This window comes from Leuciscus leuciscus (genome assembly GCF_965113295.1).
Source record: "Leuciscus leuciscus genome assembly, chromosome: 25".
NCBI lineage: Eukaryota > Metazoa > Chordata > Actinopteri > Cypriniformes > Leuciscidae > Leuciscus > Leuciscus leuciscus.
The window spans coordinates 6,537,793-6,563,417 of record NC_138724.1 but is presented as its reverse complement, the minus strand read 5'-3'; the positions used below and the strand labels follow the sequence as shown (position 1 = coordinate 6,563,417).

At 44.0% G+C, this 25,625-nt stretch overlaps 1 protein-coding gene across 1 annotated transcript in view; it reads right to left on the bottom strand.

The window, feature by feature from the left end:
* tdrd12 (tudor domain containing 12) overlaps nt 1-25,625 on the bottom strand; it is a 59,800-nt gene that overhangs the window by 8,706 nt on the left and 25,469 nt on the right. Inside the window, exons 20-26 of the mRNA XM_082159638.1 lie at nt 23,165-23,356; nt 21,024-21,152; nt 13,053-13,170; nt 11,874-12,013; nt 4,985-5,202; nt 2,297-2,378; nt 285-466 (exon numbers count right to left, since the gene is read on the bottom strand). Of these exons, the coding sequence (XP_082015764.1) occupies nt 285-466; nt 2,297-2,378; nt 4,985-5,202; nt 11,874-12,013; nt 13,053-13,170; nt 21,024-21,152; nt 23,165-23,356 (1,061 nt within the window). The remainder of the gene's footprint in view (nt 1-284; nt 467-2,296; nt 2,379-4,984; nt 5,203-11,873; nt 12,014-13,052; nt 13,171-21,023; nt 21,153-23,164; nt 23,357-25,625) is intronic.

Genomic DNA, 25,625 nt, shown 5'->3' with positions numbered 1-25,625 from the left:
TATTACAATTTAAAACGGTTGTTTTCTGTGTGAATATATTCTTAACTCTGATTTATTCCTGTGATCAAATCTGAAGTTTCAGCAGCATTTCTGTTTATCAATGTTGAAACAGTTATGGATTTTTTTAGGAAACCTTGATGCATTTTATTTTTCAGGATTCTTAGAAAGTTCAAAAAAGAGCAGCATTTATTTGAAACAGAATCTTTTATAACTTTTGTTCAGTGTAACTGCAGTATTAGTGTCAGTGTGTGATAAAGTATGTGGTACATGAGGTGTGTGTTCACCGGCTGTAGGTGTTCTCCTCCTGGATGGCGTACAGTTCTCCCTCCAGCACCTCCACAGCGCAGCGTCTCTCTCCGGCGTAGTGTGCGCTCATGGCAGCCGCCAGAGCCTCGTAACGGTCCTCTCTCTGGCTCACGATACGCCCCGAGTACACGCTCGCCGTCTTTATCAGCAGCGGCAAAACCTTTCGAGATTCGGAAGAAACAACTTGCTGTCAGAAATTAAAGTGTAACATTCAAATCGATCTGAAAAGTCCAGAATTAATAATTACTCCTTCTAAAAAATATATGACATGAGCTCAAAATATGCAACGTGACAAAGTCAGAAGAACAGAGACTGAGGAAACGTACAGGTTGCAATGCAAGTGCCCTTCTGTCTGATGTTAGTGTGTGTTTTCAGTGATCTGAGGCATAGGCAACGTTTGAACACACCCAAGATGCATCAGAACCGAATCACTTCAATGCAAACACGCTGATCCTCAGAGTAACAGCTGGACTTTGAGGGTAATAATAAATTAAAATATTAAAATTTTAGACCATTTGTCTGCTCTATTTTTGCTTTGCCAACAGAAATATTTCCAAACAAAGCCAAAGCAGGATAACAGTCCATCTTTATTCTTTATTCTTTTATTTTGGATAGCCCCTTGAGATGTACCATCTCATTTTCAAGGGGGTCCTTAACATCTGAAAAACCATCTGAAACATGGACAAGCAGAGATTTAGATCATGAAACGTTCCAGTGATCATTTTTTACTATTTGGACTGTAAAATTGGCATAAAATCAAAGCCACATGTCTAACCAAGTTGTGTTCCAGATTTTAAGTTGATATCACAAACATTGGGTTTCCTGCAATATTTTGTTTAGCCGCTGTACTCAACAATAGCCACTGGGTGAAACCCACACACAAATTAATACATTTCTGTCACAGCATCACTTCTAGTTCTATCAAAAAAACAGCAAAGCTTTTTTGTGAAATGTTTTCTTTTTTCCCAAATTCTTTTTTCAATTTTTATTATCAAAATTAAACTGAATCATCAAAAAGCACGTCAAATGTCTAAACGTCTAAAACTTTATTTCAAAAGTTTTGAATTTGGTTTTTAATTCAATTCAATTCAATTTTTCGTGTCTCTATTCAATGTGTTTTTTACGATTTAATTCAAATGTTTTAAAACCTGAGGTAATCAAATGACTTCATAAAACCTAATTAAACAATTTAATCGTAACATGTAATTAAGTGAAAATATAGCAATTCTGGTGACACTTTACAATAAGGTTTCATTGGTTAACAAACATGAGCTAATAATGAACTGCACTTCTACTGCATTTATGCTGTAAATGTTATTTTCAAAAAAATTAAAGTTTAACATTAGTTATGCACTGTGAAAATTAACAATGAACAACTGGATTTTTATTAACTAAAAATGAGCAATACAGTATTTATTCATCTTTGTTAATGTTATTTTATGTTAATTAATACATTACATAATGATAACAAATGAAAGTGTTACCTCTATTCTTTTACTTTTGATTTCCTTTACCTTTATTCGTGTCAATTAGTGCTGTACAAGAGAAGTTTACTGAATAAATCATTTAAAACATTGATGAAAAAAATCTCTTGACTGTGTGATATTCCTTAAAAAGAATGCTTTAATAAATTGTATTTATTATTATTATGATGAATGACTTATGCCTTCACTCTACAACAGTAATATAATTGTCAATTTCTTCAATTTCAGCTGAACTTTTGTTTTGCTGGTTTGAGATGAAGTGCTTTGAGATGAAGTGCTTTGAGATTCTGACTGTATTGGATGCGTTTTTTTTTTGGTTTAATAAATCAGACACTAAACGCATATCGCAGTTTGGATGTGATGAGTTCTACAGCCCTACTTCTGATTTGCCAAATTCCGTGACATTCCACATTCCATAATAAATACCGTTTCAAAGTTTCAATGACTGAATTCCACTATTCCATCAGAAACCAGACATTTCTTATGATGGTCTGCTTTGAACTGACCATTACAGTGCCAGAGTCCGGGTGCTTTGGATGATCCAGGGATTTGTTGATCATGTGTCTATCTGGACAAACTGTGCTGTCTCTGCAAAGAGGAGGAACACATTAGCCAGTCAGACAGGCAGTTCTGTGATGCGTGTTGAGTTACATGAGTTCTGTGATGAATGTTGAGTTACATGAGTTCTGTGATGTATGTTGAGTTACACGAGTTCTGTGATGTATGTTGAGTTACATGAGTTCTGTGATGTGTTGAGTTACACGAGTTCTGTGATGTATGTTGAGTTACACGAGTTCTGTGATGTATGTTGAGTTACACGAGTTCTGTGATGTATGTTGAGTTACACGAGTTCTGTGATGTGTTGAGTTACACGAGTTCTGTGATGTGTTGAGTTACACGAGTTCTGTGATGTATGTTGAGTTACATGAGTTCTGTGATGCGTGTTGAGTTACACGAGTTCTGTGATGTGTGTTGAGTTACACGAGTTCTGTGATGTGTTGAGTTACACGAGTTCTGTGATGTATGTTGAGTTACATGAGTTCTGTGATGCGTGTTGAGTTACACGAGTTCTGTGATGTGTTGAGTTACACGAGTTCTGTGATGTGTGTTGAGTTACACGAGTTCTGTGATGTGTTGAGTTACATGAGTTCTGTGATGAATGTTGAGTTACATGAGTTCTGTGATGAATGTTGAGTTACACGAGTTCTGTGATGTGTTGAGTTACATGAGTTCTGTGATGCGTGTTGAGTTACACGAGTTCTGTGATGTGTGTTGAGTTACACGAGTTCTGTGATGTGTTGAGTTACATGAGTTCTGTGATGAATGTTGAGTTACATGAGTTCTGTGATGTGTGTTGAGTTACACGAGTTCTGTGATGTGTGTTGAGTTACATGAGTTCTGTGATGTGTGTTGAGTTACACGAGTTCTGTGATGTGTTGAGTTACACGAGTTCTGTGATGTATGTTGAGTTACACGAGTTCTGTGATGTATGTTGAGTTACACGAGTTCTGTGATGTGTTGAGTTACACGAGTTCTGTGATGTATGTTGAGTTACATGAGTTCTGTGATGCGTGTTGAGTTACACGAGTTCTGTGATGTGTGTTGAGTTACACGAGTTCTGTGATGTGTTGAGTTACATGAGTTCTGTGATGTGTTGAGTTACACGAGTTCTGTGATGTATGTTGAGTTACACGAGTTCTGTGATGTATGTTGAGTTACACGAGTTCTGTGATGTGTTGAGTTACACGAGTTCTGTGATGCGTGTTGAGTTACACGAGTTCTGTGATGTATGTTGAGTTACACGAGTTCTGTGATGTATGTTGAGTTACACGAGTTCTGTGATGCGTGTTGAGTTACACGAGTTCTGTGATGCGTGTTGAGTTACACGAGTTCTGTGATGTGTGTTGAGTTACACGAGTTCTGTGATGTGTGTTGAGTTACACGAGTTCTGTGATGCGTGTTGAGTTACACGAGTTCTGTGATGCCTGTTGAGTTACATGAGTTCTGTGATGTGTTGAGTTACATGAGTTCTGTGATGTGTGTTGAGTTACACGAGTTCTGTGATGTGTGTTGAGTTACACGAGTTCTGTGATGTGTTGAGTTACATGAGTTCTGTGATGTGTCTTGAGTTACATGAGTTCTGTGATGTATGTTGAGTTACACGAGTTCTGTGATGTGTTGAGTTACACGAGTTCTGTGATGTGTGTTGAGTTACATGAGTTCTGTGATGTGTTGAGTTACACGAGTTCTGTGATGTGTGTTGAGTTACACGAGTTCTGTGATGTATGTTGAGTTACACGAGTTCTGTGATGTGTTGAGTTACACGAGTTCTGTGATGTGTTGAGTTACACGAGTTCTGTGATGTGTCTTGAGTTACATGAGTTCTGTGATGTGTCTTGAGTTACATGAGTTCTGTGATGTGTTGAGTTACATGAGTTCTGTGATGTGTTGAGTTACATGAGTTCTGTGATGTGTTGAGTTACACGAGTTCTGTGATGTATGTTGAGTTACATGAGTTCTGTGATGCGTGTTGAGTTACATGAGTTCTGTGATGCGTGTTGAGTTACATGAGTTCTGTGATGTGTGTTGAGTTACACGAGTTCTGTGATGCGTGTTGAGTTACACGAGTTCTGTGATGTGTGTTGAGTTACACGAGTTCTGTGATGTGTCTTGAGTTACATGAGTTCTGTGATGCGTGTTGAGTTACATGAGTTCTGTGATGCGTGTTGAGTTACATGAGTTCTGTGATGCGTGTTGAGTTACACGAGTTCTGTGATGTGTCTTGAGTTACATGAGTTCTGTGATGTGTCTTGAGTTACACGAGTTCTGTGATGTGTCTTGAGTTACACGAGTTCTGTGATGCGTGTTGAGTTACACGAGTTCTGTGATGCGTGTTGAGTTACACGAGTTCTGTGATGTATGTTGAGTTACACGAGTTCTGTGATGTGTGTTGAGTTACATGAGTTCTGTGATGTATGTTGAGTTACACAAGTTCTGTGATGTATGTTGAGTTACACGAGTTCTGTGATGTGTTGAGTTACACGAGTTCTGTGATGTGTCTTGAGTTACACAAGTTCTGTGATGTATGTTGAGTTACATGAGTTCTGTGATGTATGTTGAGTTACACGAGTTCTGTGATGTGTCTTGAGTTACATGAGTTCTGTGACTGTGCAGTGCAGGTGTGTGAGGTAGACCTGCAGAAGCCGAAGCTCTTGAGCGCGCAGCAGAGCGGGCGCTGGGTCTTCTGCTCCTCCTTGGCCTGCTGGACACCGAGGGCGAACTGCAGCAGCTCGGGGGGCAGGCGAGCGCCGGCTCTTCTCAGGTACCGTAGGACACCACACACGTGCCGGGCGTTCAGCTCCGACAGCAGCAGCACAGACTGAGCCGCCGGACACCAGCTCTCCCCGTGATCCTGTACACACACCAGTTACATCACCATCACACTCAAACTGCAGGAACGAGCATAAACCAAAGCTCTCGCCGTGATCCTGCACACACGCCAGTTACATCACAGTAGTGCTGGGCGGGATACCGGTTCATACCAAATACCGGTGTTTATTTTTGTTATGATATAAATTTTTTATATACCGCAATACTGGTGTATGATGCTTAAACAACATTGGGAACGCGGCGCGACACTGTTTATGAGGGTCCCTTTTCACTGGCTACGTTTATATGCAACTAAATAATCCATTAGCAATCGGATTGACGGCTCAATCAGACTGAAAAAGCCTTCATGTAAACACCTTAATCGATCTGATGGAGCTCGATCCGAATGAGATTTGGGACTCCACATGTGCAGTGATGAGAAATGGCGTAATGATGTATGACGCGCGGTTGTTGTTGAAGTAAAGATGGCGTGCGGGAAAGCATAATTGGTCTGTAGCAGAAACTACATTGTTGTTGAATATTTTGAAGGAAGAAAAAGTAGTTGAAAGACTAGATGGTCGCAAGTCACTCAATAATGACTTGATTGAGCAGGTTTTTGAGTGCGCATCTTGGAACGGTGGGAATCGTCTAGAGCACTGTGCGTAACTGCGCATGTCTAAAGATCAAATCTGATTCAAAGCTTGTGACATGTAAACGCGCACATCAACCCGATTACTTTATTTATCGTTCAAGTTATGTCACTGTGTTCGGATTCATCAATCGGATTGATTTCGTTCCGAATGAACCAAAAGGTTTCCATGTAAACGTAGCTACTGTTGCACTGGTGATGCACAGCTGTATTTTGTTACTAAATGTGATGGTGAAGATGGAGAGGTTAAACTATAATTGATAGCTGTCAAATTATATAACAGTGTTTCCCACACACTGGTTCACAATATCAACACTGCCCGCCAGAAATAGATTTTCCAAAAGGCTTTGACATCGTTGATTAAACATGAGCACTGCACATTTCAAAGTCAAAACGCATCGCGGGTGTTCTCTTTCATCATCTCGTGTTCGAGATCCACCTATGGGAAGGGCATCCGTACCTGACCTCTGCAGAAGCATCCAATTACACCAAGTCTGGCTAGACAGACAGAAGCGCGCAGGCAATGCCAGGTAAGGACCCACCCCCTTACCTGAGGGCATATAGCGCTGCTGTTCTCCAGTTGACATTCGCTTCTCACGATCTCCACACAGATTGAGCTCGGATGGATTTTACGCTGCTTACTTACGTGTCTTCAGGAGGACATATCGCTAGATCTGCATCCGCCGGACGTGACAGTCTTTATTCAGCCAGTTTAACTGTGTTTGCATCGTGAGCCGCCCACGCTCTTCTTATTTTTTCACCTGCTCCCCTTTTCCACTGCTGCCCACCACGGATTTCTCTCAAGCACTTTGAAGAGACTTTGGGGAACCCGGAGAATTGCAGCCATTGCCTTTTGCTGCCGAAGAAAGTCCTGTGCCGCCATCTGGAAGTTGCCGGAACACAATGCAGGAAACAACTCTTCCCCGTCCTCCCAGCGTGTGCAAAGCACATGAGGAACAACTGGAGCGACCTGCTCAATCTAAAACACGGTCTCGCAGGCCTCGAGGTAAAGGACATGGCGGCTCTCCGCATGGGTGATCCCCCCGCCATCGAGCCTTCTATCACCAGGCACCTTAACCCCGCCTAGGGCGGGCTGCTCGCTCCCCCGAAGCCGGTTTTGCCCAACAAGATGGACCGTTTTTCTGCCTCAGTGCACCAGGCCGCTTACAAGTCCGCGGCCTTGGCTGTTAGGGCACTTAATGTCTCCTCCCTCCTCTCCGCTTAACAGGCGGAGATTCTGGAGGATTTAGGGCAACAGTTGGACAAAGGAACTCCCTCACCAACCCTGTGGAAGGAGGCTTTAACTGTTAATGAACTCGTCCTCCGTAATGCCCTTTAGGCCGTTTAAGCCTGCAGGTACTTCATGGCATTTTCTGCAGCGGGAGAGCGTGCGCTCTGGTTTAACCTGTCGCGTCTCCCTGACAGTGAGAAGACGGGCGCCCAGGTAGCATTAAAGCAGCACTCAGTAGCTTCGGGACTTCTTCGCTGTATTCTCGCTTTTTGCTCGCAGGTTTCTCTCTAGAGCTCCCCCCACAGCTTCGGAATAGATATTTGACAACACTGTCGTAAAAACTCGTTGGTGATTCTCAGACACCAGAGGCTATAGATCAACGACATCAAAGCAGATGGGACGTTCTTTAAAACGTCTTCTTCATTCGGGTTCGGACAGCGTGAGGGAGCGCAATAATGACAGCATTTTAGCAGATTTCTTTTGGCCGTAAAGCAATTGTTTACATCGCGAGACCTGATATCACGCGAGACTTCCTGACGCAGCGGCCGGCGGCCCGCCGGCCCGCCGGCTCAAAGTTGCAAGTGCGTATTTTCCGCTCACGGGCACCAGGGGGGTGCGAAACGACCACCATTCAACCCGAAATAAGTCATATAACCATTCCAATGACTCCGAAGCTGTTCAGTTAAGGTAAAACAAGTTACTTAGTTCACCTTTAATGCAACAACGATGCGATGACAAGGAGGAGGATGAGGCCTTCAAGTTATGTCAAGTTTCAAGAGGCCCTCTGTCTTTTTTTCTGTGTGCGGAGGCGGGTTTAGCTCCGCTGAGATTGTCAGACAGAGTCCTGCACGGGTCCATTTTTGGAGACCCGCCCCCGCCCGTACCCGCAAAGTTCAGCACCAGATCCGACCCGTCACCCGTGATATCAAAATTAAATCCGCACCCGCCCAGACCCGTTAATATTTGGCCCGTTACCCGACCCGTGATAAATCACACACAAGCTAAAATCTATTGAGCGTTAGTGAAGTACATTTCATGACATGTAGCCCAAGGGTGCACTGCCAATAACGCACCTAAAAGCTGTCACAAAGAACTGGGAAAAGTAATGATTATTAATATATCAAATATATCAAGGAGACATTTCAATTGTTTATTAATAAACAAGTGTTTTCTGTGTCAAAGATGAAGTTGACGATCTCGACTCGCGATCTTCGCAGTAGTGAACGCACCAGAGAGAAATTCACATTTCATACGGATTAGCCTACATAAGCAGAGAGCAGTCTGTTTTCTTTCGTTTTGAATTGTTTTGTTTAAAAGTACACATTTCATGCTTTCTATTTCTCAGGTCTGTGAGGCAAGTAGGCCTACCTTACACGCTGAGTTTCGGTTCATTTAAGAGACGAGCTCCATGCGCCAGCGCCTCCGTGTCCTGATTATATTGCCTGCTATATTTACCTCGTATTTATTAAATCCAGGAAATTGGTTGATGAAACATTGATTAAAATTAAGATACAATTAATACAAAACGAAATTCACTTTAAAGAAAGGCTTTATACAAGTGGTCAAAATCATGTCTGCCCACTCAATTTGTCTCCCGATATTCGGGATCATCTTATCTTATTCATGCTTTTCACTTTTCATATAATCAATCATAAGCAATCGCTTATTTTATTTAAACATGAATATGAAACTAAATCGTTTTTTAATGACAGGGTTACAACACATAGGCCTATTAGCCTGCCCTACAGTACAGAGAAATTTAATGTCGGAGCGTTGCCGGTGAGCATGTGGGGGGAGAGATATGATTTTCGATCAATCATCGAATATTATTTTGCGTGATATGCCAATTCTTAATATTTGGTGTTTTAAATGCCTGTTTGAGATCTCTGTGAAAGTTTTAATTATAGGTTTGTGGCCCTGAGTGTGGCGATTTCGGTTTAATTTCGCATATAGCCTACAGCTCTTATAATCATAGATGACGCCACGGGTTTTTATTTAAAAGAATTTTTTTTATTGGGTCGGTCCTAAAATTGACAGGGTCGGTTGGGTTACGGCAAACAAGAATATTTTTAAGGATGGCCTGACTAAAACACATATTTGCGTATGTGTAATGGTAATTTAGACATATTGCACATATTTTTCATTCGCTACCCGCCTGCAAGAAGTTCATTATCCGCCCGCATCCCCGCCCGTGAATTTTAGGAATGTCACAATCCACCCGTTTTAGCCATTTTTATGCGGGTACCCGACCCGTTGCAGGACTCTGTTGTCAGATCTGCGGATTTTGACATACATAGACGATTGGCTTATTATAGCTGAATCGAAGGAGAAAGTTTTGCAGGACACCTGCCGTGTGCTCACATACATCACTTCTCTCAGGTTCATATTGTGATTTTTCTGGGCTTGGAGCTGAACTTAGGGTGTACTCACACTAGCCAGTTTGAACCGTGCCCGAGTGCGTTTGACCACCAAAGCGCGGTTTGTTTGACTAGTGTTAGTGCTCCGAACCGTGCCCGGGCGCGGCTCGATTAGCCGACCCTGGCCCGCTTGGAAGAGGTGGGCCAGAGCACGGTTCAGTTGGACTCGGGCGCGGTTCGCATGCAGTGTGAGCGCTAACCGTGCTGGAGCACAGAACAGGACGCGTGACGTCAAAATGTTCGTGCCACAAAGGCGATAGATCTGTTTAACAACAGGCTGTGAGAGGGCTGTGGACCACCGTGGACCAAACGACTCAAAATTATCCACAAAGTAAACAGAGCGATGGACTCCATTGTGTTCAGTGAGAGCGCCGCTCTTCCTGTTTATACCGAAACCGTCGCACCATAATGACGTAAGCGTGCTCCGGCACGAATGCTGAAACCCTATGTGAGTGCAGGCCAGAGGGGGAGTGGGGAGGGGGGACAATCGTACTCGGGCCCGGTTCATGGCAACCGTGCCTAGTGTGAGTACACCCTTAGTCTCCATGCGAGCGCGTCTCTCAAGAGCGTTGTCTCTCTGATGAACTGTCTGTCGCAGTTCAGAGAGAGAGCGAAAGTGCAGTATCGCAAATGTCTCAGACTGCAGGGTCTTATGGCTTCGTCTATCCAGGTTTTGCCCCTGGGACTCCTGAGAATGAGAGCGTTCATGAAATGGGTTTTGTCACTACATTTCCGCAACCTTTGCCGCTCTGTAACAGCGCCTGCTCGGCAGCTTTGCGCCACTGGAAGAGCATGGACTTAACAGGCTGGGGTGCCACCCAGGAGGACAGAACAGTGAGAAGTTTGTGGCCGAGCAAACTACGCTCAGCGCACAAATTATTTAGAGCTTTTGACCATATGGAAAGCTCTGAATTATTTTCTGCCTCGCCTGCAGGGACATCATGTGCTCGTACGCTGCGACAATACCACGGCAGTGGCTTACATCAACCAGCAGGGCGGCGTGCGCTCGTCGCTCTTCACGCTCTAGCTCACAAGTGTTTGGTGTGGAGCAGACGGGTTTTCCTGTCGTGCGCCCGTGAGAGGACAAACCTAAGCTCACTAGGGCTTTCCCCGTGTGTGGTTGCTTCTATAAAGAATGCCAGGGCCGTTTCTACACGGCCCTTATATGGCTGTAAGTGGCATATGTTTGAAGGGGGGTGTGATGGGCGCGGTCTCACATCATATCAGTGCTCAGTTCCTGATTCTTTTTGTTTCCTTCAAGACCTTATGGATAAAGGCAGGTCCTTTTCCACAATCAAGGTCTACCTGGCGTCGATTTCTGCTTGTCATGTGGGCTTTGAGGGCTAAACGGTCGGGCAGCATCCTTTAATCCACAGATTTATGAAAGGTGCCCATCGCTCCTTGCCAGTTATCAGGAGCACTGTTCCTGAATGGGACCACTCCATGGTGCTGGAGGCTCTGTCTCAATATCCTTTTGAGCCTCTGGGGAGTATTTCTCTAAAGCTGCTGTCTTTCAAGACAGCGTTGCTCTTGGCCTTGGCATCAGCTAAACATGTCAGTGAGCTTCATGCACTCTCAGTTAATTCTTTGTGCACTAAATTCTCTCTTAGTGGAGATAAGGTTTGCCTAAATCCTAATCCGGCTTTTGTGTCCAAATGCTTCCCTGCGTTCACATCGTGTTAGAGCTGTCTGCTTTTCACCCTCCACCTTTTTCCTCCACGGAGGATCAGAGGCTGAATGCTCTGTGTCCTCTCCGTGCCTTACAGACATATATGGCCAGGACCAGTGCTTTCCGGAAGAGCGACCAGCTCTTTATTTTATAGACGCCCCTTCATAGAAGGAGTCCCATATCTAAGCAACGCCTCTCACATTGGCTTGTGGATGCTATAGCTTTGGCATATGAATCGAAAGGAGTGCAGCCCCCGGGAGACATCAGAGCTCATTCCATGAGAGGCTTATCTGCTTCTTGGGCTTTGTTTAGGGGAGTGTCACTGCAGGACATCTGCTCCGCTGCCAGTTGGGCTTCTCCCCATATGTTTGTGCGTTACTACCGGCTGGACGTCACCAGAACTTCAGTAACACATTCTGTTTTGGGGTTGAGGTCTTTTTAGCCCTTCCCTGTTACCCTCCTTTTTCTTTCCAGTTCAGGAAAGAAAAGAACGGGGTGTTTTGCTGTTGTGCACAGTTAAAGAACAGGGGGTGAGTGGGCCGGCATGCTACGCGCATTCCTGTCACCAAGCATACATTTATATTCCTGCCTGGGTATGTATGTATATACTTGGTGCAGTTGGATGCCCTTCCCATAGGTGGATCTCTTCACTCGATGTTTCAGAGAACCGGAGTTACGATAAATTTTAGGTCATACCGCCCAGCACTACATCACACTCAACTACAGGGATGAGCATAAAGCAAATCACCGTGTCTGGAAGGCTTCTGAAGTTCTCCGACATGCAGAAGAGGCGTCGGCCGAACAGCTTGGGGGAACTGGGGAACCCGTAATGGACCACGCATGTGGCATCCCGGATACCAAGAGCCTTGAGGCAGTCGTTGGTGGTCACTGGAGGAGCAATGAGAGTCAGACAAGAAGCAAAACACTGAATGTTCCCTAATATATGTCCACTAACCTTCCCAGAACATTGCAGGCAGGTTTTGGTAACAACCTACTGGGGTTTTTTTTATCATCTGAAACTGAAGCGACTTATATAATGCTATTAAAGGCACAATATGTGAGATTTTTGGATTCAAATATTCAAAAACCACTAGAACAAGGTTTTATATATATTCGGTTGATTTGTATACTTACATTATCCCAGATGTTTCTAAGAATGTTTAAAATCCAGAGAAATAAGCAGTTTTAACCAGAATGACATCAATGACATCATACCCGTGTTACCCTCGATTTCAGTGTTTTCGTGCTATATGTTTTATTAGACATAATACAATTTCATTAGCAATCGCTCCAGCGGCTTTCGTAACGTTAATTAATCTCTAATACATTACCGGAATATGATTTTTGCCCGAGTCCCTTCGTATTCTCCACTGGCTGGAGAGGTGAAGACAACAACTCCTATGATTCCGCCAAATCAAGGCGTCATCAAGCTACGCCTTTGTTTTGCAAAAATTACATATTGTGCCTTTAACACACACACAAATTGTTCTGTTAATTGAATTATTTTAGTCTTTTTTTCTATGAGATTCATGGCTTAAGTTTACCAAAGAATTTATGGTAGGACTAATTATTGACTAATAGCAGGTAAAGGATGTCAGAGGTTAGGAGGAACGTTCAGTTTACATAAAGAAAACCTTCTTGGCTATCCAACAGAATGTAAGAACTTAACTTGAACTTTATTGTCATTATACATGTAGTACAATGAAATTCTGTCTTGTGAATTAATCTCAGTTAAAGAACTAAACAAAAAACACTTAAAACAAACAACAAAAATAGGCAGCATCAAACAGCAGCATTTACTTAAAAATAATAACAGAATGTCTGCTCTGTAGCTGGAAAAACACGGAGAGAAAAGTCCTGCATCTGAAGGAAAAACATCTTAAGGCATTTAGTTTAAAAGCTGAAATGTCAAATAGAAAACACTTACCCAGAATGACCTGCGTTCCATGGCCGATGTCTTTCCTCCACTGATCAATGACGAAGTCAAACTGGTCCGTCACATCTTCATGAGCTTTCAGTGTGAATACGGCAGTGTTGACCACAGCCTGAACGACAGATGGTAAAACCCATCAGATGCAGGAGCCAATCAGCATTACATTAGTGGTTCAATACATGGCCATAATGACAACACGCAAACAGGGTTCGTACAGATACTGTAACAACAAATTCCAGGATTTAAGGACTTTAACCCTCTGGGGACCAAAAACGCGCCCGCGCGTTTTGCTCGTTTTTTTTTTTAGCAATGAAAATAAACACTAAATGCTCTGTTAATTTTGATCTTTCATTTTCGTGTAATACCGTATTTTCCGGACTATAAGTCGCACTTTTTTTCATACCTTGGCTGGTCCTGCGACTTATAGTCAGGTGCGACTTATATATCAACATTACCAAGATTTACTCGTCACAGGATCGCTCACTTGCCGAAATTGGGGGTGACATTACCGTCTACAGCCACGAGAGAGCGCTCTATGCGCTCTAGGCTACAGCTAGTTTTACCCCTGAAAAAAATAAATGAAAACAACTGAAAAACTGTTAAGTGAAATATTAACTTAAAGACAACTAAGAAAGACAGAACGCAAACAAAATGCCCCCAAAAAGAAAATCCTATTCTGCAGATTACAAACTGCAGGTAGTAAAATATGCAGCCGAAAACGGCAATCAATCAGAATCAGAATCAGAATCAGAAAGAGCTTTATTGCCAAGTGTGCTTGCACCCACAAGGAATTTTTCTTGGTACTGAAGCTTCCAGTGCACATATACAAATACAAATACAACAAGAAACATAGTAATACAAATTCTAAGAATAAAATATATTTAAAAAAAAATAAAATAAAAATAGTATAAAAAGTAAAAAAAAAAGGGGTCACAGTTGGGTTTAGTCTGAATAAACATTTACAGATTATGAACATATTTACAGTATTTTGAGAAGTATGAATAATATAAATATAAATATCACCTGAGTTAAAGAATATTACACTAGACAGTGGGAGTCTAGTGCATGTTACAGATTATGAACATATTTACAGTGTTTTGAGTAGTATGAATAATATAAATATAAATATCACCTGAGTTAAGAGAATATTGCACTAGACAGTGGGAGTATTGCACTTACAGGCATATGCATTGGGGGGCATGTTAAGTGTTCAGAAGGGAAATGGCCTGTGGAAAGAAACTGTTCCTGTGCCTGGATGTTCTTGTGGCCAGTGATCTGTGTCGCCGTCCTGACGGTAACAGTTCAAACAGGGGGTGTCCAGGGTGAGTGGAGTCTGTGATGATTTTACCTGCTCTCTTCCTCACTCTGGAAGAGTACAGGTCCTGGGGGGTTGGCAGGGGGGCACCAATAATCCTCTCTGCTGTCCGGACTGTCCGTTGTAGTCTCCTGATGTCCGATTTGGTAGCTGAACCAAACCAGACAGTGATGGAAGTGCTTAAAACAGACTCAATGACGGCTGAGTAGAACTGGATCAGCAGCTCCTGTGGCAGATTGAACTTCTTCAGCTGGCGAAGGAAGTACAGTCTCTGCTGGGCCTTTTTCACAATGGAGTCAATGTGATTTGCCCACTTCAGGTCCTGAGAGATGGTAGAGCCCAGGAACCTGAATGACTCCACTGCTTCCACAGTGCTGTTCATGATGGTGAGAGGGGGGAGTGCTGGGGATTTTCTCCTGAAATCCACAATCATCTCCACTGTTTTGAGCGTGTTCAGCTCAAGGTTGTTATAGCTGCACCAGACAGCCAGCTGTTCAACCCCCAGTCTGTAAGCAGACTCGTCACCATTTTGGATGAGACCGATGACGGTGGTGTCGTCTGCAAATTTCAGGAGCTTGACAGAGGGGTCTTTAGAAGTGCAGTCATTAGTGTACAGGGAGAAGAGCAGTGGGGAGAGAACGCACCCTTGGGGGGCGCCAGTGCTGATGGTGAGGGTCCTGGATGTGAGCTTCCCCAGTCTCACTCGCTGCTGCCGGTCGGTCAGGAAGCTGGAGATCCACTGACAGATTGAGGATGGCATGGAGAGCTGAGTCAGTTTGGCTGTGAGAAGATCAGGGATGATGGTATTGAAGGCCGAACTGAAGTCCACAAATAAGATCCGTGCATAAGTCCCAGGTCTGTCAAGATGTTGCAGGATATAGTGCAGTCCCATGTTGACTGCATCATCCACAGACCTGTTTGCTCTGTAAGCAAACTGAAAGGGATCCAGAAGGGGTCCAGTGATGTCCTTCAGATAGGCCAACACCAGTCTTTCAAACGACTTCATGACCACAGACGTGAGAGCGACAGGTCTGTAGTCATTAAGTCCAGTGATTTTAGTTTTTTTGGGAACCGGAATGATAGTGGAGCGTTTGAAGCAGCAGGGAACTTCACACTGCTCCAATGATCTGTTGAAGATCTGCGTGAAGACTGGGGCCAGTTGGTCAGCGCAGGCTTTTAGACAAGCAGATGAGATGCCGTCTGGGCCTGAAGCTTTCCTAGTCTTCTGTTTTTTGAAGACTCGGCTCACGTCCTCCACACAGACCTTAAGCTCAGGTTGGATGGCAGAAGGGGGGAGGAGAGGGGTTGCAGGAGGTGATGGTGGATGTGTGAAGTGCACATCAGAGCGGGTGTGAGGTGTGAGTCTGGGCTTCTCAAACCTGCAATAGAATGCATTGAGAGTGTCAGCCAGTTGTTGATTCTCCACAGATCGGGGGGATGGTGATTTGTAGTTGGTGATGTTCCTCAGGCCTCTCCAGACTGATGCCGGGTCGTTGGCTGAAAACTGGGTTTTCAGCTTTTCAGAGTAGCTTCTTTTAGCAACTCTGATCTCCTTTGTCAGTCTGTTTCTGGCCTGGTTATACAAGATTTTATCCCCACTTCTGTAAGCATCCTCTTTGGCATGACGAAGCTGTTTGAGTTTCCCAGTAAACCATGGTTTATCATTAGTGAATGATAAGAATGTCCTGGTAGGAATGCATGTATCCTCACAGAAACTGATATATGATGTTACAGTATCTGTGAGCTCATCCAGATCGGTGGCTGCAGCTTCAAAAACAGTCCAATCAGTGCAATCGAAGCAGGCCTGTAGATCCTGCTCTGCTTCGTTGGTCCATCTTTTTACAGTCCTTATTACAGGTTTAGCTGATTTCAGTTTCTGCCTGTAGGTCGGTATAAGATGAACCAAACAATGATCAGAGAGCCCCAAAGCTGCCCGTGGGACGGAGTGATACGCATTCTTTATCGTGGTGTAACAGTGGTCCAATATATTACTGTCTCTGGTAGGACATGTAACATGCTGTCTGTATTTTGGCAGTTCACGGGAGAGATTTGCTTTGTTAAAATCCCCAAGAATGATTAAAAGAGAGTCTGGGTACCTTTGTTCCATTTCAGCTATATGTTCAGCCAGCTGTTGTATCGCCGCGCTCACACACGCGTCTGGAGGAATGTAAACATTCGCGAGAATGAATGAGGAAAACTCCCGCGGCGAGTAGAAAGGTTTACAGTTTATGAAATGTGCCTCTAAATTAGGAGAGCACATCTTCTTCAGTGTTGTTACATCTGAACACCAACTTTCGTTAATGTAGAAACACAATCCACCACCTCTCGTTTTCCCCGTTAGTTCCGCGATGCGATCCGCTCGGAACAGCTGAAAGCCCGGCAGATGTAGTGCGTTGTCCGGTATGGCTTCACTCAGCCAGGTTTCAGTGAAGCACAGAGCAGCGGAGTTTAAAAAATCCTTGTTAGTGCGGGTGAGGAGAAGAAGTTCGTCCATTTTGTTAGGAAGAGATCGGAGATTCGCAAGATGAATACTAGGGAGTGCAGTGCGGAGGCCGCGCTCGCGGAGTTTAACCAGCGCGCCAGCGCGCTTCCCGCGTTTGCGTCTGACCGCGCGTTTGAACAACACCGCTGCCCCTCCGACGAGAATGTCCAGTAAAACGTCTGAGTAATCAAAATCTGTGAAAAAGTTGTCTGGTGTGTGTTTCCTAATGTCCAGTAGTTCGTCTTTGGTGAAACTGATAGGAAAAGAATGACTAAACGCAGAACAAACCAACAAAAACAACACAATAACTGGAGAGCTCCACACCGAGGCAGCCATCCGCGGCGCCATCTTGGATCAAGCAGCAGTAAGAAAGTTTGGAGTGAGTGAGAAACTTGTGAGGGACTGGCGAAAAGCAGAGGTTACTTTAACTGTAATGAAGAAAACAAAGAAAGCTAATCGCGGGCTGAAAGCAAGATGGCCAGAGCTGGAGGAACGAGTCCACAGATGGGTTCTTGAACAACGCGCTGCCGGGAGAGGCTTGTCAACGGTGCAGTTGCGTCTCCACGCCCTGGTAGTTGCCAAGGAGATGAATATAAATGACTTTGCAGGCGGACCTTCTTGGTGTTACCGCTTCATGCAACGCAACCGCCTCTCTATCAGAGCACGGACAACGTTGTGTCAGAAACTGCCAGCAGACTTCCAAGCTAAGGTCGACAGTTTCCGTGAGTTTGTTAAAAAGCAGGTAACTGAACACAACGTGTCACCGGATCATATTATCAACATGGACGAGGTCCCCCTCACATTTGACATCCCCATGGGCCGAAGTGTCGCAGAGAAAGGGCAGAAAAGTGTGAATATAGTGACAACTGGTCATGAGAAATCACATTTCACAGTGGTGCTGGCATGTTGTGGAGATGGATCGAAATTGCCACCGATGGTCATTTTCAAACGGAAAACCATGCCCAAAGACGAATCTCCCCCCACAGTTGTCGTGGCCGTGAATGAGAAAGGGTGGATGAATCAAGAAATGATGAACATTTGGCTTACAAAGTGCTACACTAAGCGTCCTGATGGCTTCTTTAAAACACGCAAAGCTCTGCTTGTGATGGACAGTATGCGAGCGCACATAACGCCACAATTCAAAGATAAAATAAAAGCTTGCAACTCCATTCCTGTCATCATCCCTGGAGGCTTAACCAAAGTACTCCAGCCACTCGACATCTCTGTGAACCGGAGCTTTAAGGCAGTCTTGCGTCGCCTGTGGGAGGAGTGGATGGTGGATGGAGAGCACAGCTTCACGGCAACCGGGAGGATGCGCCATGCAACTTTCCAGCAAGTCCTTGGATGGATCGACACAGCATGGACTTCAGTGACAACCGAAACCATCCTGTCGGGATTCAGAAAGGCAGGAATAACTGGAACTGATGCCGAGTCTGACGACAGCCCCGCAGAAGAGGAGACGGCGCTTCATCTTCCTCCGGAATTGGCGGAGTTGTTCAGAAGCGACACAGAGGATGAAGAATTCAACGGATTCAGTGACGTGGAATGAGATCGCGGGAGCTTGGTGAACTTGCTTTACCGATAACTGTTGGACTCGCTGGCTTGTTATGTTAATTTAGCCTATTCAGCCTCCCGGGTATGTTCTGCTATTGTGTAGCTAACTGTTAATGTGTTACGTTAACATACACCTATTCAGCCTGTTTTTCTGTGTGCTATTGTGTACCGGTAGCTGAATAACTTAGACATTAAGTTATTAAAACAGACAGACATTTGTTTAAATAACTTGTTATTGGTCTTGGATTTTGTTAAATCCATTTCTAAATAAATGCGACTTATAGTCCAGTGCGACTTATGTATGTTTTTTTCCTCGTCATGACGCATTTTTGGACTGATGCGACTTATACTCCGGAGCGACTTATAGTCCGGAAAATACGGTACATCAATCGATCCTGTTCAGTTTCTATTTTTTTTCTGTATATTCACAATAAAAATAAAGTGTTTTGCTTTTTGACAAATAAAGAAACTTTAACATGATGCGATTTCTGCCTTCTCTCTGTCAGTGAACTCCCGTTTGAAACGCGTTCGAAAATGATCTATAACTCTGCGAAAATTCAGTCAAACAGGCAAACAGACCCACGGGCATAAAGCTTGAGATCGCAGCTTTTAAATGAAGTAATTTATATAAAAAACAAATATTATCAGCTTCTGTAATCTGTATAAAAAGAGAGCGACTCCAGTCGAGCTCATTACGAGCCATTCAAAAGTAATTTGACCACGCCCCGGAGAGCGCGTGCTATTCAAACGCAAATTCTGAGAACCATTTCAGTCTGTGAAACGCCCCCACATCAGCTGTAAACAAAGAGGCATAATATAGCCTACCTTATGGAGAAAATTTTCCGTGCTGATATGAGGAGCAGATCCCGCTGAGGAGTGAGGTAGGCTAAGTTATCCTTTCTCAAGTGTTAATGTGGAATAACGTTATGGAATAACGTTGTAGGCTTATGTAAACAAAAAGATGAATCGCGTTTCTATAATATGAATCGCGTTTCTGTGAGATGAATGAAGGGTACATATTTGTAAAGACTGTTTAGCCTAAAATGAATCGCGTTTCTGTGAGATGAATGAAGGGTACATATTTGTAAAGAGTGTGTAGCCTAAATATGAATCGCGCCTGTGTGTGAAAGAATAAACTGCTTTTACAGTTACAGTTACTGCGTTACAGTCAGGCGAAGTATGAAAGACAACATTTTGTTGACTAGATTTGGGTACAGTTTTTACTGTAGAATATACTGTCACATCAAATAAGCTTTTCTGCTCATATATATAAAATACTATTTTGTCAAAAATAAAGTCATAGACTAAGATGTTCCAATGTTGGCTATATTCAAACTAATGAATACATATGATAAAATGTAGGCCTATAATCTTTTTTTTTTTTTTTTTACAAAGAAAGAGTACTTTTTTGCAGAAATATTGCTGAAATTGTAATTATTGTTGTAATTGTAACCTTTTTAATAAAATAGCAAAACATATTTACAAGATAGATGTAAGCAAAATCTTAAATGGTCAATATAAGTCTTCTTCAAAATATATATTTTGTCCTTGCATTGTGGCTCAGTCAGTGTCACACCTGAATGAATGGCTAATTATGCAGAGTCATTATGCAGAGTGGGTGGGACTAAGGTGTAAACTACTCCTCCCCCTCGCATATTGGCTTTCCAAGCAAAACCTGTTTTACACCATTTAAATCAATGTATTTTTTTTTGTGAACGATAAAGCAAGACTATTTTCACATAATTTTGAAGCTAGAACTGAAAGGGACAACATCCATTAGTCAAAAGTCTTGTGGGCACATATTTTGTATGAGTTTTGTGGTCTTATTTCATCAACTTTCATTTTAATTTTTTTAAATAACCACGCATAAACATTATTCTCTTAAAAATACAAACATCTACATACATGTTGCTCGCATATTATGGTAGGCCTGTTTGTGCTATATAGAGTGAATTTACACCTTTGCCATTAACATGTTTATAAATAACTGAAAAAAGCACAAATGTCAGAGCATGTCAGTTCATCTCAAGGGCCCCAAAAACAGCTTGGTCCCCAGAGGGTTAAGCACTACTTTGTTTGGTTTTCAAGGACTACTATCAGAGATCGCACTTATCAAACAATATCTTTAGTATTTAAGGATTTTTTTAAACTCAAATTACAGATAGAAGTATAGATAGAATATATATTAAATACAAAGTTTATAATGGCTATTATTGTTCAATAAATAATATGTTATATTATAATGTTCCCGTACTTATCGAGAAAAGGTCTAATGGGGGGTTATCAGACGGGCTGCAGTGTTAATTTTACGTGAAAAGATTGTATTTGTGTTTTTCCAAAAAATGTAATTTCATATATATTGTAGGCTATTTAAATAAGTCAAGCACTTTTCAAGTACCTATTCTTAAATATGGCTGTTTTCAAGGGTTTTCCAGGAGTAAAAAAAAAAAAAAATTTCAAGTACTTCAAGCACCTTGTACGAACCCTGAAATATGGACATACACTCATGAAATCATTCTACAATGTTGAGGATGAAAGCAAAATGTTTGTGATATCAGAAATCTGATTGGTGGATTGTTACTCATCCTTCACTGTGATTGGTGTAATCCTCTACCTTATATACATGCTCTGTCTCCTCGGCCGAGTTGGTAATGATGAGAGTTTTCTGGGGTTTAGGCGGGTGGAAGTCCAGAGATCCGAGCAAAACTGAGATCTTGTCGCAGTCCAGACACAGCTGAACCCTCTGACACACACACACACACACACACACACAAACACACACACACACACACACACACACACACACACACACACACACACACACACGTCAGAGCTCAGATGACAGGACAGAAACAACAGCGCTCTAGCGGACAAAAACACCAGTGCTCGAGGACAGGACAGAAACACCAGCGTTCGAGAGGACAGGAAAGAAACACCAGCTCTCGAGAGGACAGAGACACCAGCTCTCGAGAGGACAGAAACACCAGCTCTCGAGAGGACAGGACAGAGACACCAGCGTTCAAGAGGACAGGACAGAAACGCCAGCTCTCGAGAGGAGAGGATAGAACCACCAACTCTCGAGAGGACAGGACAGAAACACCAGCGCTCGAGAGGACAGGACAGAAACAGCAGCTCTCGAGAGGACAGGACAGAAACACCAACTCTCGAGAGGACAGGACAGAAACACCAGCTCTCGAGAGGAGAGGACAGAACCACCAACTCTCGAGAGGACAGGACAGAAACACGAGCGCTCGAGAGGACAGGACAGAAACACCAGCACTCGAGAGGACAGGACAGAAACGCCAGCTCTCTAGAGGAGAGGACAGAACCACCAACTCTCGAGAGGACAGGACAGAAACGCCAGCTCTCGAGAGGAGAGGACAGAACCACCAACTCTCGAGAGGACAGGACAGAAACACCAACTCTCGAGAGGACAGGACAGAAACGCCAGCTCTCGAGAGGAGAGGACAGAACCACCAACTCTCAAGAGGACAGGACAGAAACACCAGCGCTCGAGAGGACAGGACAGAAACACCAGCGCTCGAGAGGACAGGACAGAAACGCCAACTCTCGAGAGGACAGAGACACCAACTCTCGAGAGGACAAGACAGAAACACCAACTCTCGAGAGGACAGGACAGAAACACCAGCTCTCGAGAGGACAGGACAGAATCACCAGCTCTCGAGAGGACAGGACAGAATCACCAGCGCTCGAGAGAACAGAAACACCAACTCCCGAGAGGACAGAGACACCAGCTCTCGAGAGGACAGAAACACCAGCTCTCGAGAGAACAGGACAGAGACACCAGCGTTCAAGAAGACAGAAACACCAGCTCTCGAGAGGACAGGACATAGACACCAGCTCTCAAGAGGACAGGACAGAAACACCAGCGCTCGAGAGGACAGGACAGAAGCACCAGCTCTCGAGAGGACAGGACAGAAACACCAGCTCTCGAGAGGACAGAAACACCAGCTCTCGAGAGGACAGGACAGAAACACCAGCGTTCAAGAGGACAGAAACACCAGCTCTCGAGAGGACAGGACAGAAACACCAACTCTCGAGAGGACAGGACAGAAAAACCAGCTCTCGAGAGGACAGGACAGAAACACCAACTCTCGAGAGGACAGAGACACCAGCGTTCAAGAGGACAGAAAAACCAGCTCTCGAAAGGACAGGACAGAAACACCAGCTCTCGAGAGGACAGGACAGAAACACCAGCGCTCGAGAGGACAGGACAGAAACACCAGCTCTCGAGAGGACAGGACAGAAACACCAGCTCTCGAGAGGACAGGACAGAAACACCAGCTCTCGAGAGGACAGGACAGAAACACCAGCTCTCGAGAGGACAGGACAGAAACACCAGCTCTCGAGAGGACAGCACAGAAACACCAGCTCTCGAGAGGACAGGACAGAAACACCAGCTCTCGAGAGGACAGGACAGAAACACGAGCGCTCGAGAGGACAGGACAGAAACACCAGCTCTCGAGAGGACAGGACAGAAACACGAGCCCTCGAGAGGACAGGACAGAAACACCAGCTCTCGAGAGGACAGGACAGAAACACCAGCGCTCGAGAGGACAGGACAGAGACACCAGCTCTCGAGAGGACACGACAGAGACACCAGCGTTTGAGAGGACAGGACAGAAACACCAGCTCTCGAGAGGACAGGACAGAAACACGAGCCCTCGAGAGGACAGGACAGAAACACCAGCTCTCGAGAGGACAGGACAGAAACACCAGCGTTTGAGGACTGACCTGATGAACCCTGCCATACAGCGCAGCTTCCTCCATCACTGTGATGATGACGGAGGGGTAGATCATGTGTTCTCGCACCAGAGCCTGGATCCCGTCACTCCAGCGGCCGCCCACCGCGATGATCTGCCTAGGACACGAGGACCGCTCCTCTCCGGACACCAACTTCTTGAAGTGCTTCAGGATCACCGACATCTACTCAGAGACATGTTCAAAACAAATCTGAGGGTCACTCTTTATATTAGAGATGACCCTTTCACAAAGTATTGATGTTGTTTTTGGGCTCTACTTGAAGAGGTTTTCCTGCTTGAAAGTTGATTATTTTTCCCATGTTCTCCATTAGCCTTATTTCCACTGCCGGGCCAGTGTAAGCTGGGCTTTAAATGGGCGGGCGGGGCTAATAGCCTCGGACCTGGAGCACCGAGCCAAAAACTTGCTGCGTTTCCACCGTCAGGCCAGAAGCTCTACAGCGCTTCACTAAAACACACCCGTAACACGTCTCTCAAACAACGTCACATCATTTCACCAACAAATTAAATCACTGGTAGTGTAACGCCAAGAAATCAATGGAAACTAGCGAGATCACTAAACAAAAATAATAAAAGCGACTGTTTGCTGGCATCTTTTTAGCCCCTTTCACATGGCGCGATGATCCCGGCATATTGCCGGGAACTTGCCAGAACGCCTTCTGTGTGAACGCAAACACGACCCGGGATTCACGCCGTGTCGTAATGATGACGCTGAAGCCGGGATCGTTCGCCAGCTGTGAAACGGTACGTAATGCGCAAGTTTATGATCGAATCAGAGAGAAAAAAAGCACAAATGTGGTTTGCAAACTTAAGACGCTGCTGAGTCTTTACGGGATTTTTACGCGTTGTGTGTGAACGCACTCTCTGATTCCGGAAAATCACTGGCAGTGTGAATGAACCAAAATCAAACGAACCCGGGTCAAATCCCAGGTCACTTTATCCGTGCATTTTCTGGAATCTCTGTGTGAAAGGGGCTTTTGTTTGCTTAAAGATTTAAAACCCAAGCATCAATGTTTTACAACAGGTTTACAATAAAAAGTGATACACTGATCATAATGACTTAATTTGTGTCAAGATTGCACATTAGTCACACAGAAATAAAGTGATTTACTGTTATTTCACAAAAGAAAGAGGACATACTTATTCAGTCGCGTCTGTTTGTTTATTTGTAGTCACAGGACAGAAGCAATGGTTTAAATCATATATAGAAATAATGATCATTTCTACAAATATGCCACCAAAAATATGACCTGAGGAACTTTAGCACTCTCTCCCAATACAGTTATATTTTCAGTCAGAGAAACAGAGGAAGCTCTCGAAATTTTATGACATATGCAGAGCTAAATATGGATATCAGACAGTCCAGTATAAAGAGACCAGAAGTACTGACAGATAAAAACATGATTGTGATAGGTTATATGATTTATCTGATTTCTTCAAGCGGTTATATTTACCATGTTTACTATGGTAATGGTTATCACGCATAGCCTTTTGCATCGCGTATTTCTGCCTTATACAGTGATCAGAATCCACATTGGATCACAAAAAGTAAAATCACAGAGATCACAATCACAGAAAGTGAGTTTTGAGCTAAAATTATGTTATAAGTCTTTAATGCTGATGATAGCTGGTATATGGGATCATCTGGCGCTGCCGTCTCCTGCTCTTGCTAAACTCCTCTGTTCGTAACCACTCCTCAAGCACGAGCTGGCTCGCCTTAGATCAAGGTATTCGGCGGACAAAAAAAACAGACGAGGCCCGATCAAGCCCCTGAAGTGACAAGTGGAAACGCGACTGGCCCTGGCACGCACTAGCACGCCCGCTTTTGGCCCGACAGCGGAAATTGGCTATTGTTGCAGCTCCTCTCTTCCCAGTCTGTCAGTAACACTCCATTTTGTTGCTGTCTCTATGAAGCCCCTCCTTCTGAAAAGCACACTGTGCTCTGACTGGTCGGCTGGAGCAGTGTGTTGTGATTGGTCGAGCGCTTCGAGTGTGTTTGGGAAATGTCCCGCCCCTTACCATAACCGCCAGTTTCAACACGCATACATAGTCACATATAAATAGTTGTTCAAGAAGCCCAATTTAAAGTAGGGATGGCCATTTCAAGCAAAAATAATATTCGAAGATCGCTGGGTATTTTTCGATTATTATTCGAAAATCGCACTCCTCCCCCACATGCGCGCACACATGCATGTATAGGCTACACACCAGAGCATGTGAGCGAAGCGGAGCGGTGTGACGCTTAAATATAACTTGAACTTAAATATACGTTTCATATTTATAATGTAATTTTTTTATTTAATCTGTTGATTATATGAAAAGGGAACCGCATGAGATGAGTAAGATAGGATCATAGGATCATAAGATGCCCAATATATCGGGAGACATATGGAGTGGGTCAGACATGATTTTGACCACTTCATTAAGTTTTGTTT